The sequence below is a fragment of the Mytilus edulis genome, chromosome 7, assembly GCF_963676685.1.
Source record: "Mytilus edulis chromosome 7, xbMytEdul2.2, whole genome shotgun sequence".
Classification (NCBI taxonomy): Eukaryota; Metazoa; Mollusca; class Bivalvia; order Mytilida; family Mytilidae; genus Mytilus; species Mytilus edulis.
This window is the reverse complement of record NC_092350.1, coordinates 24,179,746-24,196,027: the sequence shown is the minus strand read 5'-3', so window position 1 is coordinate 24,196,027 and position 16,282 is coordinate 24,179,746. Positions and strand designations below refer to the sequence as shown.

Sequence of the window (16,282 nt, the reverse complement as noted above, 5' to 3'; positions counted from 1 at the left end):
TTATTTCCCTTTGAAAATTTAAGATAGGCGATTTGTCGGATAAATTCATACGTTATAAGTCGTAGAGGCCTACAGTCTTTCGATATGAAGTCCTTGTCCCATTTGAAGGAAATTGAGGTCAAGGTCATGTAATAAATTTTGAATTTTGCTTGTTATTTTTATTCCAAAGAAACTGTGACAGTAAATGATATGATGTTTTTTCCAAATAACTGTTTACAATAAGGCGCAACTTCAACCTATTTCAGTCAAAGTGTTTTGGTTAACCCTTATAGTTTTCTCCCCTTATGTATTTCAAATCAGTATTTCTCCACAACCATACAAGTGATTGACTTCCGGTCTTCCGTTTTGAGTTCACTGACCTATGACCTTGAAATTTAGATCAAGGTCGAAGGTCAAGGTCATGTTATAAATTTGTGAATTTTGCTCGTTATCGTTATTCAAAACAAACTGTTACAGTTAATGATATGATTTGTTTGCCAAATTACTGTTTACAAAAAGGCGCAACTTCAACCTATATCAGTCGAAGTGTTTTGGTTAACCCTTATATGAGTTTTCTCCCTTTATGTATTTGAAATCAGTATTTCTCCACAACCATACAAATGATTTACCTGGGGTCTTTATATTTGAGATCACTGACCTATGACCTTGAAAATGAGGTCAAGGTCAAACATCAATTTGACGTTCTAGATTTTGACCTTTGCTAAAAATTATTTTCTGTTCATAATAAAACAATTAAGTCTTCTGCATATACCTATTAATCTTATTTTTTATATCAATTTGAAGAACCAAATTACATCAACAAGGAGTGACATTTTCTAACATCGTTTTCTAAATTCATTCTTATTATCGAGGTGGAAAGACCTTCAATTGTTCTCTGAAGAATTGGTTTTTAATTTTAATTGTACTGATAAGTACAAATCTAGTCGTGTTGGGTTTTACTTTCTGGTTATAGTTACTGCAGCATTTGGCTTAGCTGGAGACCATAATTTAACTTAGGTATATATGTGGTGAAATTGGTCATCTAACCAGGGATCTTGTTAATATATTACTTATATGGTGCTTACTAGCTAATGTGGCAGGAAACTGAATTCACATGTTTTCTTGTAGGACCCTTTTTGCTTCGCATCACGGTGCAGAGCTATTAGTTTTAGTATTAACTAGAACACACCCGCGAAATCGCGGGCATTCAGAGCGTAGTTTAAAGTATGTAAAGTGTTGTTGGAAGAATTTTGTAAAATATTGAATGACTGGAGAATTTCAGCAAAAGTATCATAAGTCATATATCTATATAAGTATAGGTTATTTGGGACAGAAAAATGCTTCTTTTTTTTTTTAATCCCTCCTCCTTTATTTCCAAAATTCCCAATTTTTGGTTTTCTATCAATTTCAATATGAGCATAGTTTTCATTTAGTATGTTATGAACATTTAAGTAAGGAGCCTGTAATTCAGTGGTTGTCGTTTGTTTATGTGTTATTTGTTTTTCGTTTACTTTTTGTACATAAATAAGGCCGCTAGTTTTCTGGTTTGAATTGTTTTACATTGTCAGTTCGGGGCCTTTTGAAGCTGAGTATGCGGTATGGGCTTTGCTCGTTGTTGAAGGTCGTACGGTGACCTGTAGATGTTAATTTCTGTGTCATATTGGTATCTTGTGGAGAGTTGTCTCAACATGGCAATCATACCACATCTTCTTTTTTTTGTAATCAATGAATTTTGTAAAAGATTTAATGACTGGAGAATTTCAGAAAAGGTATCAAAAGTTCACATGAATATTTTTTGCGCTTATCTGTATATTATGAACATTCATTACTATATAAATATAGTGTATTTACTTTCAATTCTAAGTTTACTAATCGATCCATGGTGGTCATGGATATAGTATACAGACCCTCTCTATTTAATTAACTCTGTGACCGCCGTGGATAGTAAACTTGAAAATGATAGCAGATAGAATTCTGAAAATACACTTTATTCTTTGTATATTATGTATGTTCAAAGTATACAGAAAAACGCAAACCAGAAGTGTAATCTGACTTAAAATTTTGTCCAATGACGGGACAATATCCGGATGCCTTTTTTCTCGCTTTTCTCCCAAAATAACTCAATCTGAATAATCATATGAATGGATGACAAATGCGACTATGCACTGTACCTATAGGACACAGAGGCGTGTTGATTAATTTATTGTGGAAAGGAGAGAACCGACACCAAAAATGAGGTCTTCTCGTTTAATAGTATAGATGAAATACACGCCATCTTGAATAAATTACTTATCACGTATAGATTCTGATTGGTTGCATTATAATGAGGCTGCTGTATCATCGCTATTGGCTTAAATGAGATAAAGAATTACAGACTTTTCTGGTCCAGGATAAGACATCAAATGCCGGAAAATTAACTATGTGTATTTCAGTTCTGATCAACTGTCAATAATTCATGTTGGTTTTATTATGCATACATTTCACAGATAAATTCAATATTGAAATATCAATTATTAATACGTGTTTAATCATACCTGTCAACTGACCTGTATTCTGCGGGTGTGACCCGAGATTTTCACAATTCTGAGGGATCACCCGGAACACCCGCCGGGTCATTGAAATAACCCGGGAATTCCGAAAATGACCTGATTTCACCCGTATTTCTTAGCCTTGAGATTGATTTCATAAGTAATATTCCTTTGAAATACAATGTACCAGCAAATTCGTAATTCTTCCATGAACAAGAAGTTTATCTAGCTATGTGAACTGTCAAATTAAGTGACCCATTAAGTGCATGGCTTCACTTGACAGCTTTGGTGTCAAACACACTGTTAATTAACACCAATTACTTTAGCTTTAGGTTGTAAATAAAGTGCACCATTGGTTTACAAACTGAACTAGAGTTACTTCCCCTTATTTGTCACCATTCAAAATTATTCCTTATATTTACGTTTTATGGGTGAAAAAGATTAAATCATAAAAATATAAAATTCAAATACATATTGAAAAATAACTTTTCATTATTTTTATACCTTTATACCTTTTTTTTTTTAAAAGTTGAAAATTATTTTTTACATTTATACTTCCTTTAACTGTATTACTATATTTTATCATAGTCTAATTTCCTTGATAAATGAAAATTAATATGGGTAAAGGCTACATAGTCAATAGTCTCAAACATTTAAGAATTACATTAAATTCTAGTGTTTGATGATTGTAGTATTTTTTCTCAAAAAGTAAAGCACATATAAGACTGAGTTACACAAATTTATAAAAAATCTTTAAAAGTGCAATGAAATAATATTTAATAAGATTTAAAATGACTTAACAAAGTGGACATGCATTGATGTTTTGGTATCTTAGTTATACATTATAAGAAAATGTACCATAAATACTGAAATTCAGCACGAAAAAGTTCATACGCATTATGACCTGAGATTTGATTCTTCAATGCAGGTCATGACCTGCATTTTCATCGTCACAGGTTGACAGGTATGGTTTAATTGCTTTGTTACTCTGCAATTTAATATAGGCACACCTCCAGAAAGGTACACCTCAAGATTCGTGTCTAAATTAATAATTGTTTTAATTTTCAACAGGAAATTTATTTATTTTAAAAGCAAGGGTGTATAACGCACACTTTTAAGTACATCCATTTTATATCAATCAATATAAAAAAAATACCACATTTCCAATACTAATTTAACAACCACATGCACACATATAACCTTACATTAGCGTATATCCTATATCGAAGCAGTCCATAGCTTTTTAGAAAGCTAAAACTTGGCAGCAATAAGAATTGCAGCAGTCAGTGGGATAAGATGTAGATAACTTTATACAGAAACAACCTTGACACCCTACAGGTCATTTATTTACTTAGATATGGTAATATAGTAAATAGAGATTTTGCCATATTGCATTCATTTTTATTGGAATTCATTTGAATTCAATGATTGATTTTCCCTAATTAGTCTTTGTTAAATTTACACTTTCAAAAAATTGTGTAGAATTTATCTTTGTTTCAAATAAAGAAATAATTGGCATGTGTACAAGCTTCAGTAACCATGCAACCTCAAGTTTCCAAAATATTGTATAGAAAAACCAAATAAAAAAATAATTGTGTTTTGAAACATCCAAGATATATGTCTGGGACACAGATTTTTTTTACTGCAATGAAATATCCTACAACTGTCAAATTCAAGGGATTTTTTTTTAACCCTTTTTTGTATGCAACCGGATGTGACGTACTATAATTTGGTGGTATTATACCTCAAGAAATAAATAATTAGTCTTTCCACCTTTCCGTGGAAAGACCTATTTGATTTCTTCTTCTGATTATTATTATTATTTTTTTCTTTTTCTTCAGCCAACTTTTTTTCCTTCGCAGTTTTTTTGTTTCGCAAGATGTCGCTTAGACATATGGTATATGATATCGAACAGTTATTACGCTTTTGTAACTGACACCGCGTAACCAAAATCTTTTCAATGTAAGATTTATCTCCCCGAACACTGTTTTTCTTGTGATCGCTTAATATTCGCAACCGCATAAGAAACCGACAAATTTATTTTACCAAATTGCTCGTTATATCCTCAGGATGATTTGATTTATTTAGACCGAAGCTATCCGGAGACTCCATATGAGAGTTATTTCCCCTTTTATATTTGATATAAGTGATATGCATTTTTAACTGGAAAACCATAAGTGTTAGAGGCCTAGGGTCTTTTGATTTGAGGTCCTTGGTCCAAAAAAATGAAAATGAGGTCAAGGTCAAAGGTCAAGGTCATGATTAAATTTTTGATTTTGGCTTGTTATCTCTTATTTTCAGAAATCTTATAAGATATCGACAAAATATTTTCACATAATTGTTAGTCGCGACATGTAGTTACACATAAATTTTAGTCGAAAGGGTATTTAAACATTTGATGCAAGTTTTTCCCCCTTTTATATCTAATATCAGTCGTATGGTAATATAACTCATTAACAATATAAAGTAAAGACCTAGAGTCTTTTGATTTGAGGTCCTTGGTTCATGACCTTGAAATTGAGCTCAAGGTCATCTGTTAATTTAACGTTCTAGATTTTGACCTTTGCTTTTACCTCATATGTATTCATGTTAAAGCTATTAGACCTTTTGCATTAGGTTGCAAGCAGAATGACGTTGAAAAAGCTAACCGGGAGTGACCTTTTGTAAACCGGAAGTAGCTAATTTTTGTAATAAATTATTGTAAAAGTATGTAAAACCATATATTTTTGGAATCAGCGTCAAGTAAACTATAAGACAGTACCGGAAGTAACATATTTTGAACCGGAAGTAAAAAATGATCTCCCTTATTTATATCTTATTGTATAGAAACCTTATATTTTTGGAATCAGCGTACAATAAGTTGTCATTTGACACTGAAATTGACATTTAAAACCAAATTTTAATATTTTCATATAAAAAAAATCATTACTGGTGGAAAGGCCATCAATGGTTCTCTGAACAATTGGTTTTTAATTAGTCTTGTTTTGTTTATTTATGTGTATATATATCATGTGTATAAAGATTTCAAAATAGTGATCAGCTAAAAAAATGTAAATCTTGAGCAGTAAAAAAAAATCTCCTTTCTGTTTTATTCTTAAATTTGAACAATTATTATCAGTCTTCCTAAATTTCATCAAAATACTGTCAGACAGACATCAATTAACCAACCAAAAATCAGTCTAACCAATTCCTTCAGAGAATCTATAATTGGTCAAATCCAGAAAAAATAAAAGTTTTCCCCCCGAAATATATTCTGATATATATTTGTGTTCTGTATTTTTGTGCATGCTTAGTAAACAATTAAAACAAGATGAAATTTCATGGTTTTTCACTTACAACCATTAAACTACAAAAGCCAACTGATATACTCAAGATGTAAACACCATAAATCAGGAGGTTAACCATATCTGAAGAATTTAATATACTGTAAATTCAGAAATTATTGTGTGAATTTTTTATTGCGATTTTGTCATTTTAGACTAAAATGCTATTTTAATTACTGGGATATTAAGAAAATCCTGTTTAACTCATATACAAAATTTCAAAATGCAAGTTTAAATTATTGCTAATACAAACAAACCTATCACATTTTCGCAATAATAAAAACATCGCAATAATTTCTGAATTTACAATAATTTTGGCTGCAAAATATGGGATCACACATTTTTGTTTACCACACATTTAGTCATTAGTATGGAAAATTGCAATTGGAAAGGGAAATAAACAAAATAACACCTTAGTTCATTTCAGATAAAAAAATAAATATACCTGGACATTCTTCTGCTGTGATACCCCTTTTGTTTAAAAGATTCCCTTCTATCTCTGGAAATTCTTGGAAGAAATAAGAAACTTCAAGTGTTCCATTGCAAACATCATTTTTTAACGAATACTCCATCATGAATGTTCCATCAGTTTGCTGGACAAATGTTCTATTCAACTCCCTTGTTAGGTTACCAATCTGTAATGTGAATAAATTTAAAGTTTGCATTAAATTCAGCAGAAGAATTACTACTTCATAATGAAAGAAAAATGTGTCCATAGTACAGGAATAACCCACTCTCACTATCATTTTCTATGTTCAATGGACCGTAAAATTTGGATCAAAACTCTAATTTGGCATTTAGATTAAAAAGATCATATCATAGGAATCATGTGTACTGAGTTTCAAGTTGATTGGACTTCAACTTCATCAAAAACTTTAACCTGAAGCGGGACAGACTGAGGAACAAACAGACGGACAAACGGACAAATGAACGGACACACAGACCAGAAAACATAATGCCCATAAATGGGGGCATAAAAACACAGGGATACAGAATGTGGACATAAGTGGGCACAGATATCTTTCACTACATATTTCATATAAAAAAAAAAAACTGAAGACAAAACTATGATCAAACAAACAAATATTCTTTAGACAATTCTTTGTATTTTAACACTTCGTTTAAAAACATCTGACTATTAATGCCTTTAAATTTACCTACAGGGGTAGGGCCTAGAAATATTTGTCAAACTATTATGTACTGATAGTAATGTTACTTTATAGAAATATCTTATCAAAAGTATTACCTATCACAATAACTCATGCAGACAACTGAACAAATGCAGATGCCGCCAATGAAGACACCTCTTAGAGAAAGTGAGGAGATTTAAAGAAAATTTCTATACATGGAGTATATTATGAAATAATATCAGTCAAAGAATAGAAAGTGAAATATATAATGCTGCTCAATTTATTTACCCCAATACCCCTTGATGTATAGGTGCAAATCTGCAAAAAATAAAACATAGATGAGAAAAAGGAGGAGACTCTCTTTTACATTATAAACCCTACTTCGTCAACTTTCTGATGTTTTATAAAGTCTGAGTAGCAGCTACAAGCTCTTGAATATCAAATGAGTTGGGAAATGTTTATTCCATAATATAAATAACTACTCTATGTCATTATTTTTAAAGTATTTTTTATCTCAATACTTCTCTCCAATATAATAGATTCTTTCCTGTAAAAATTCATAAAACTTCTTTTAGTCAATATTTCTACTGAAATTTCAAATAACTCTATTGAGTATTGAGTAATTTAATAATATCTAAAAACAAAAAATTACCTATAGGTTGCACTTTGTAAATGCAGCTGTTTCTCAAACCACGCCTCTTTTGGAGAGATATATAATATTCATAGAAAACAAGTAAAACTGTGAGCTACTGCTTACTTAAAATACCCCCGCCGCAAGTGGATAATTCTAAAAGTGTACAAATATGTTAGTGTTCAGTAAACAGGAAGTTGTTGAGGGATGAATCTGAAAACACATCACACAGTATCATAGTATAGCTGACTTGTATAAACCCTGAAATCAAATTTCAGAAATCCTTGTATTGGAGTTCCTGAGAAAATTGCGACAAAAATATTCATGGGACGGACAAACTGACAAATGGATAAATGGATGGATGGACAGACAGAAGAAAAACAGTATAACCCCCCTTTTTTTTTAAAGCGATTCAGTTAACACACTGCTTCCCATATATGATCTCCATGTTTCATCTCGTAGAGACATAACTTAGGTATTTTACCAGTGAATATACCAGGGGCGGATCCAGCCATTTTAAAAAGGGGGGGTTTCTAACCCAGGACAAAGGGGGGGTTCCAACTATATGTCCCCATTCAAATGCATTGATCGTCCAAAAAAGGGGGGGTTCCAACCCCCGGAACCCCCCCTCTGGATCCGCGCCTGTATACATATGCATTTTGGTCTAATTGAAATCTGTGGGAACCCTCAAGTCAAAGTAAGGGTAGGACATAATATTACTGTAGGTTTAAAATCATAGAATTTCGGGGCATATAAATGTTGAAAATATGACGCACATCCCTATATTTTGACCTTGGAAAAAAATTGTAGTGCATATGAACTTTCAATTCTAGGACATAATTTTTTCAAAACTTAATAGTAAAAGTGGTAGAGTGGGGTGCGCATATTCGCCAGGGACACAATTTCGCTGTTTTATAATTTTGAGGTGTGAATACTTCAAAAGATGGCTGAAATGAAAGAAATATGCTGGTAACTTAGATTTTAATAACAAATATGATTAATTTTTAAACTACAACAAAAATGCTGCCCTTACTGCAAAGGACCGAAAAACGGACAGCGATTTTCGGCCAATTTCCTGAATAAAAAACACGATTTCAAAGAAGTATTTCTTAGTAAATCTTTGACTGATTGCCCTAAATTTCAAATCTGTGCACCTTTCAAATGTCCGCTATTGCCATCCATAATGAAATTGATTTGAAAAATATTGTTTAAAGCTGCAGTTATTTGGGTTTAAATAGATGTATAAAAACGGCGAATATGAGTCCCCCATTGACAAAACATCAGGCAATTTCACACACCCTTTAATCTAACTTTTCAGATGATTATTTTCAAACAGACACGTTTTCAAGCTTAAGAATATTTTGCATTTGAAGTTATCTTCATATAGAAATATCAGTTTACTTCAAAAACATATAGACCTGAATATAAACTGTAGAAAACATGGAAAGATATGGCGAAAATGAGCACCCCACTCTACAGTTTTAGCTGTAAAACAAGTTCCTATGGAAAATTGCATTGTCTATATATATTTACAGAAATGCAACATATACAGGTAACTAAACAAAATTAACTTCTGTAAGTTATCACTCACTGATAACATCACAAATATGTTAATAACAAAGTGTTATAACTTGATGTCTTAAGGCTATATGCCATATGACTGTTTGCCATACCTGCCAACTGTCACTATTTGTGGGGGTTTTCCCTCGGTTTATTCCCGATTGTCCCACTTTTTAAAATTTTAGAGTTTTGATTGTCCCACATGAAAAGTTCTGATTGTCCCACATTATTTTATGTAGTAAAATGTTCTTAGATAAACAAGGTAATTGTTGTTTGTTTTGCTAAATAAACAAAAATTAATTATTGCACATTTAATGTTAATTTTATAAAAGTATCAAACCAGATGCTCCGCAGGGCGCAGCCTTATACGACCGCATAGGTTGAACCCTGAACGGTTGGGGCAAGTATGGACACAACATTCAAGCTGGATTCAGCTCTAAATTTGGATTGTGATTAAATAGTTGACACAGCATAGGTTTTGGACACAGAATGAATGTGGTCTAATGAACTTAAAATGATTTTTTTGTCTTTGAGCAATCACTATGCTGTTGAATATTAATCCTCTCAAAAAAATGTTTGAAGAAATTTTCTTTTTATTTATGAAATCTGAAATGAGAAAAATTAACCCCCCCCCCCCCCCCCACCATTTTTTTTTCACTTCCCCCTTTCCCTTTTTTCAAAACTGATCTCAATTCAAATTTCTTATGGAGTTTGCAACAATAACTACTCATTTAAATACATCATAAAATATTAAAATGTAACAAAAAGTGCTTGTTATCACTGAATGGTAAAGAGTGTTTTAATTTATCAGTTGATAGTAAAAGTGAATATACATTGTGCATTGTATAAAACAATGATTTAAGTTGATTCAACTACTATTCTGGACAAAGAAAGATAACTCCAATCAATTGAAAATTTCTTGCTATTGCACATTATTGTGCAATTAGATATTTCTTGCTATTGCGCAATACTGTGCAATTGAAAATATTTGCTATTGCACAATACTGTGCAATTGAAGATTTCTTGCTATTGCATAATACTGTGCAATTGAACATTGTTTGCTATTGCACAATACTGTGCAATTGAAGATTTCTTGCTATTGCTTAATACTGTGCAATTGAAAATTTTTTGCTATTGCACAATACTTAATATAATAATTTTGGATCCTGATTTGAACCAACTTGAAAACTGGGCCCATAATCAAAAATCTAAGTACATGATTAAATTCAGCATATCAAAAAAGCCAAAGAATTCAATTTTTATTAAAATCAAACTTAGTTTAATTTTGGACCCTTTGGTATTTAATGTAGACCAATTTGAAAACGGGACTAAAAATTAAGAATCTACATACACAGTTAGATTTGGCATATCAAAGAACCCTAATTATTCAATTTTTGATGAAATCAAACAAAGTTTAATTTTGGACCTCGATTTGGACCAACTTGAAAACTGGGCCAATAATAAAAAATCTAAGTACATTTTTAATTTCAGCATATCAAAGAACCCCAAGGATTCAATTTTTGTTAAAATCAAACTAAGTTTAATTTTGGACCCTTTGGACCTTAATGTAGACCAATTGGAAAACAGGACCAAAAATTAAGAATCTACATACACAGTTAGATCCGGCATATCAAAGAACCCCAATTATTCAATTTTTGATGAAATCAAACAAAGTTCAATTTTGGACCCTATGGGCCCCTTATTCCTAAAAACCTGTTGGGACCAAAACTCCCAAAATCAAACCCAACCTTCCTTTTATGGTCATAAACCTTGTGTTTAAATTTCAAAGATTTCTATTTACTTATACTAAAGTTATGGTGCGAAAACCAAGAATAATGCTTACTTGGGCCCCTTTTTGGCCCCTAATTCCTAAACTGTTCAGACCTCAACTCCCAAAATCAATCCCAACCTTCCTTTTGTGGTTATAAACCTTGTGTTAAAATTTCATAGATTTCTATTTACTTTACTAAAGTTAGAGTGCGAAAACTAAAAGTATTCTGACGACGACAACGCAAGACGCAAGACGCAAGACAATGCAGGACGACGACGCCAAGGTGATAGCAATATACGAAGAAAAATTAAAATTTTTGCGGTCGTATAAAAAATGTTTTTAAATCATTAGATTGATACACTTTTGATTAAAAAAATATGATACATGTAGTTCTGATTCATGAAATAGATCTTTTAAGGTCTTGAATTAAACTTTTTTTCTGAACCTGATTTTTGGGTTTATATATGACTCTAGAAAAATAATTGGTGACGAAAATCATATGGTGGTGCACTTATTTTTGCTAAAGTCATTTGAAAGTACCCAATTCTGACGATTTTCTCAGTTTTCATCAAATGTTATCCATTTTTGGGCTATTATCATTTAAAAAAATCACAGTTTCACAATTAAACTTTATTTTTTTTCATACTTTCAATAAAGATAGAGTGGACCAATCTGAATAGATCTAATTAAAAAAAAAAAATAGAAGTAGGTGTTAATATAAGAAAGTTTTATAAAATTTTATTGCTTTTTGTGTCAAATTGACCATTCTGTCAATTTGTCAATTTTGGAATTTTCTCTTCTTTTAGAACACAAATCATATTTGAGAAATTTGAAAGAAAAAATGCACATGCTTCTTGTAAAATCATTTCTTGTACTCCCATCTATTTTCTCTAAATTTGCTGCTGTCTAGAATTTTTCCAGATCAGCCTTTCCAAGAATCACTATTAAAGGTTGTTTTTCCAATTTTCCCATTGTTTTTGCAGTCAACAGGACTCTTCACCAATTATAAAGAAGAGCCAGACTTCCATAAGAAATAAGAAGATGTGGTATGATTGTCAATGAGACAATTCTCCCAAAGAGACCAAATGACACAGAAATTAACAACTATAGGTCACCATACGGCCTTCAACAATGAGCAAATCCCATACCACATAGCTACAAAAGGCCACAAAATGACTAATGTAAAACGAGAAAACTAATGGCATAATTCATGTACAAAATAATGAACGAAAAACAAATATGTTACACGGCAGCAAACGACAACCACTGACTTACAGGTTCCTGGCTTGGGACATCACCTCAACAAAGACACTAAGTACAGATCTGAGAGTACTCGCAGTACTGACTTCTAGTTCAAAGCGAATAAAAAATAATTAAAAAAAATATGCATCTTAGACTAAAAAAATTTAAATTTTTTAAAAGACTTCATATTATATTATATGATACTTCAATTGTACATACTATGAGCAAAATAAAATATGTACATATTATTATTTGTTCTTATTTTGTTCATATTTTATAAGTTACATTGATTAGTAACCTTTGATTAACTGCAACACGCTATAAAAACAAATTAATCATTATAAAAACAGTTCCCAATTGTCCCACATTTAAACTTCCCAATTGTCCCACAAACATATTCCCGATTGTCCCACAAAATTTCATTACCTTTTAACCTGTAATTTCAAAAAGTGGGACCATCGGGAAGACACCTTTCCCCCATGGAGGCTCCAAAATGGAAATTTTGAAAGAGCAATTTTGTCCACAATTTTAAACAAAACGATTAATTTTACAATGGCTTTGGGCTTGTAAAAGTATGAAGAAGTCAAAAATCAACATTAAAATATATTTGAAGGCCCCCTTTAAGGTTTTGTAGGACTATGAGAGCCATCTTGCACGTAAAACCCCCATGTGCATGTTCTGCTAACATAGTGAATACCAGGTAATTGAAAATTAATTGAAAGTCACTGGACCAAATCTACTCTAACTGCTTCACTCTTCAATTTATGAAAAACTTATTTGAATATGGAACAAAACTCATCTTGTTCACTTACTGATAGTTTTACTTCAATAACCAGCTTAAAAAACAGCCCCATCACAGAATAATCTATTTTCACTTTGTTGGCAGCAACATTGCAAGATATGTTAATTGCTTCTTTGTCAGGTTGAACTGAAATAAAAGAAAAGCAAGGCTGAGCTGTATAGCTATAAAAATGTGTACATAACCCTAACAATTCTGATTATATATATATAATTTCATATATATAATCAGAATTATATATAATTTCATATATATATATATAAGCTGTTAGTCCATCTATAAACAATGGGCTGTGGTTGAAATTGCTGAACTAGGGAATGTAAGTCCAACATGTTATCAGCTGACCAGTAGCTCATAAATACACATGTACAACTGATATGAAAATGTGAATATTGTTCTTATGAAATAAATTAAAAAATTATTTGGAATTAAGGCATATATCTCCTTCGTGCAGTATTTGGAAATTCAAATGGTGAAATTGTGAAATTCTTCCACTTGCCGGTACCCTCCCATGTGGGGGTATAGAATCTACCGCTTTGGATACTTTAACCTTGATTGACAAGTCAACATTAATTACGATTTTGTGTCACTGATGAGGGTTGTTGCTACCTGTAAATCACAGAATATGTGTTTTTAAATGGCTTCACTTGACAAACATAGTATACTCATTAAGGACAATTAACGACTTTTGCTTCAACCTTTGTGTTATGGAAAACACTTCAAAGAAATTTGGGGTTACTTTGCCTGTTTAATCCTGTTTTACATTAAACATTAAATTATTTAGATTAAGAGTTTATTAAGAATTCTAGAAAATGGAAAGGTTTAGACCATGGGATGTTACTCCAGTGTTGTTATTAGTTTTCTTCTTAAAAAAAAGCTTTCCATTGGCCACAAACTATTTTGTGATCATGTATGTATGGTTACACACCTGTGATCATGTATGTATGGTCACACCACTGTGATCATGTTATGTATGTGTGGTTAAACCCGTGATCATGTATGTATGGTCACAACACTGTGATCATGTATGTATGGTCACAACACTCAAGCATTGTGGTTTTCAAACTTGTTTATGTAATGGTCAATGTGCTGTTACCATTCTGGAAAAGTTAAATTATTGTTGTCATTTTATAATTATCAATGTTGTGTTACCATTCTGGAATAAGTCAATCTAAGGATACTTTTGAAAGATCAATTAAATGATAATTAACACTACATTGACCATTCTGGAATGGTAACACTACATTGACCATTCTGGAATGGTAACACTACATCAACCATTCTGGAATGGTAACACTACGTCGACCATTCTGGAATAGAAACACTACATCGACCATTCTGGAATGGTAACACTACATCGACCATTCTGGAATGGTAACACTACATCGACCATTCTGGAATGGTAACACTACATCGACCATTCTGGAATGGTAACACTACATTGATCATTCTGGAAATGTAATACTTCATTGACCATTCTGGAATGGTAACACTACATCGACCATTCTGGAATGGTAACACTTCATCATGTTCATTGAACATTATCAAAAATAATACTTTGAACAATGATTGCATTTTTTGTAGATCCAGATTGGTAGAACAATAAAATGAAGGTGATAATAGAACCTTAAGATATGTAAATTAATAATCCATCACTGAAAACTTTAAACTATAGCATACTGCTCCAATTAGAAGACCATAAATTCCATTGACAACGTCAGCAAATGAGCCAGATGTAAATTTATTAAACTATGTCACATACTATAGAAGCCAATACAGAGGTTATCCTTTAAGATAAAAATTGATTATATTACTGTTCATTTTGATTGTCATCTTTTTGACTTTAATGTTTACATATATGTAGTTAGCTTTTTCAACTACAAATTCTAAATGAGGATGAAGAAATGTGTCAGTGTTATGGTTAGGTAGACTGATTTTACTTTGTACTTGATCTGAGTTTTTTTTATAAAAAGCATTGTGTATAGTGTCATTTCAGAACAATTAATTGATGTTAACTAAAGATTGAGAACAGAAATGAAAAATTAAGCAATATTTCCAATTGTAAAGAGGCATAACTCTAGAACGGTAAAAATGGTGCCATAAAAATTCAAACTTAATCTGTATTTTGTGTTAATTATCATTGTGCATAAGCTTCATAACCTTTAGTTGAGACAAACTAAAGTTAGAGAACAGAAACTAATTTTGGGATTGAGAGATGGACGGACTAACAATGGACAGACAGACAATGGTATACCATATCTTGTCCCGTAAACAGGCATATAAAAGGTAGTTATTTACAGCATATGTATAAAATACTTACTCCCTAAGTATGGCGGAAACACTTTTATTGTTTCAAATTTCAGCCAGTAAACGTAAGAACAATTATAATCTTTAGCTGTGAAGTTCTTTATCCTTAACCCATAAGTTCCATTCATTTTTACTGGAACATATCTTATATCAGTATTAGGTAATCTTCCTTCGTTTGAAGTTAAATGCTTATTCTCAGGTCCTCCTTCCCACTTTGTGACTCCATCTAGTAAACAGCCTGAATGCTCTGGGTACATAAAAAGATCAGAACCTTCTATCCTTCCTTGCATAGTTACTATAAGATAAAAAAAAATGTTTAGTATTTATCATATATAGCTATAAGAACATTACATTTTGTCAGATATGAAGCTTATGACCAAACATGTTCAAGTGTAAATATAAGGAGATGTATTATAAATATATTTATTAAAGGTATTAAGTCACATGACGTGTGTGTCATACCTGTCAACTGACCCGTATTCTGCGGGTGTGACCCGAGATTTTCACAATTCTGAGGGATCACCCTGGACACCCGCCGGGTCATTGAAATAACCCCGGAATTCCGAAAATGACCCGATGTCACCCGTATTTCTTAGCCTAGAGATCGATTTCATAAGTAATATTCCTTTGAAGGTCATGACCTGCATTTTCATCGTCACAGGTTGACAGGTATGGTGTGTGTTTATATCAAGCACATAGTGCGTGTTTACGTTCAATTTGATTGGATGGCATATACCCGTATTGCCGGTTTTACGGGTATATGCCCGCATGATTTTCGTGAAAAGCATGATTAAGTATTACCTAACATGCTTAATGGGTTAGTTTGAGAAAATTCCGTTATTCGAAGTAATTTGCCTATAGTTCAACGTAGCAGCATTCTTTATTGTGGTATGTCTGATTCAGAGAAACTTCTAGATTCCGACCATGAATCTTTGCCAGCTGGTACTAGTGTACATTCGTTGCGTGATGGTATTTCTGCACATCATCCTGGGAATAACGACTTGGTGGATAC

The 16,282-nt window shown here is 32.1% G+C and overlaps 1 protein-coding gene across 1 annotated transcript in view; it reads right to left on the bottom strand.

Moving 5' to 3' along the window:
- The window catches only part of LOC139483028 (uncharacterized), a 45,882-nt gene that overhangs the window by 20,651 nt on the left and 8,949 nt on the right, over window positions 1–16,282 (bottom strand). Inside the window, exons 2-4 of the mRNA XM_071267057.1 lie at window positions 15,284–15,565; window positions 12,977–13,092; window positions 6,276–6,465 (exon numbers count right to left, since the gene is read on the bottom strand). Of these exons, the coding sequence (XP_071123158.1) occupies window positions 6,276–6,465; window positions 12,977–13,092; window positions 15,284–15,560 (583 nt within the window). The 5' untranslated portion in view covers window positions 15,561–15,565. The remainder of the gene's footprint in view (window positions 1–6,275; window positions 6,466–12,976; window positions 13,093–15,283; window positions 15,566–16,282) is intronic.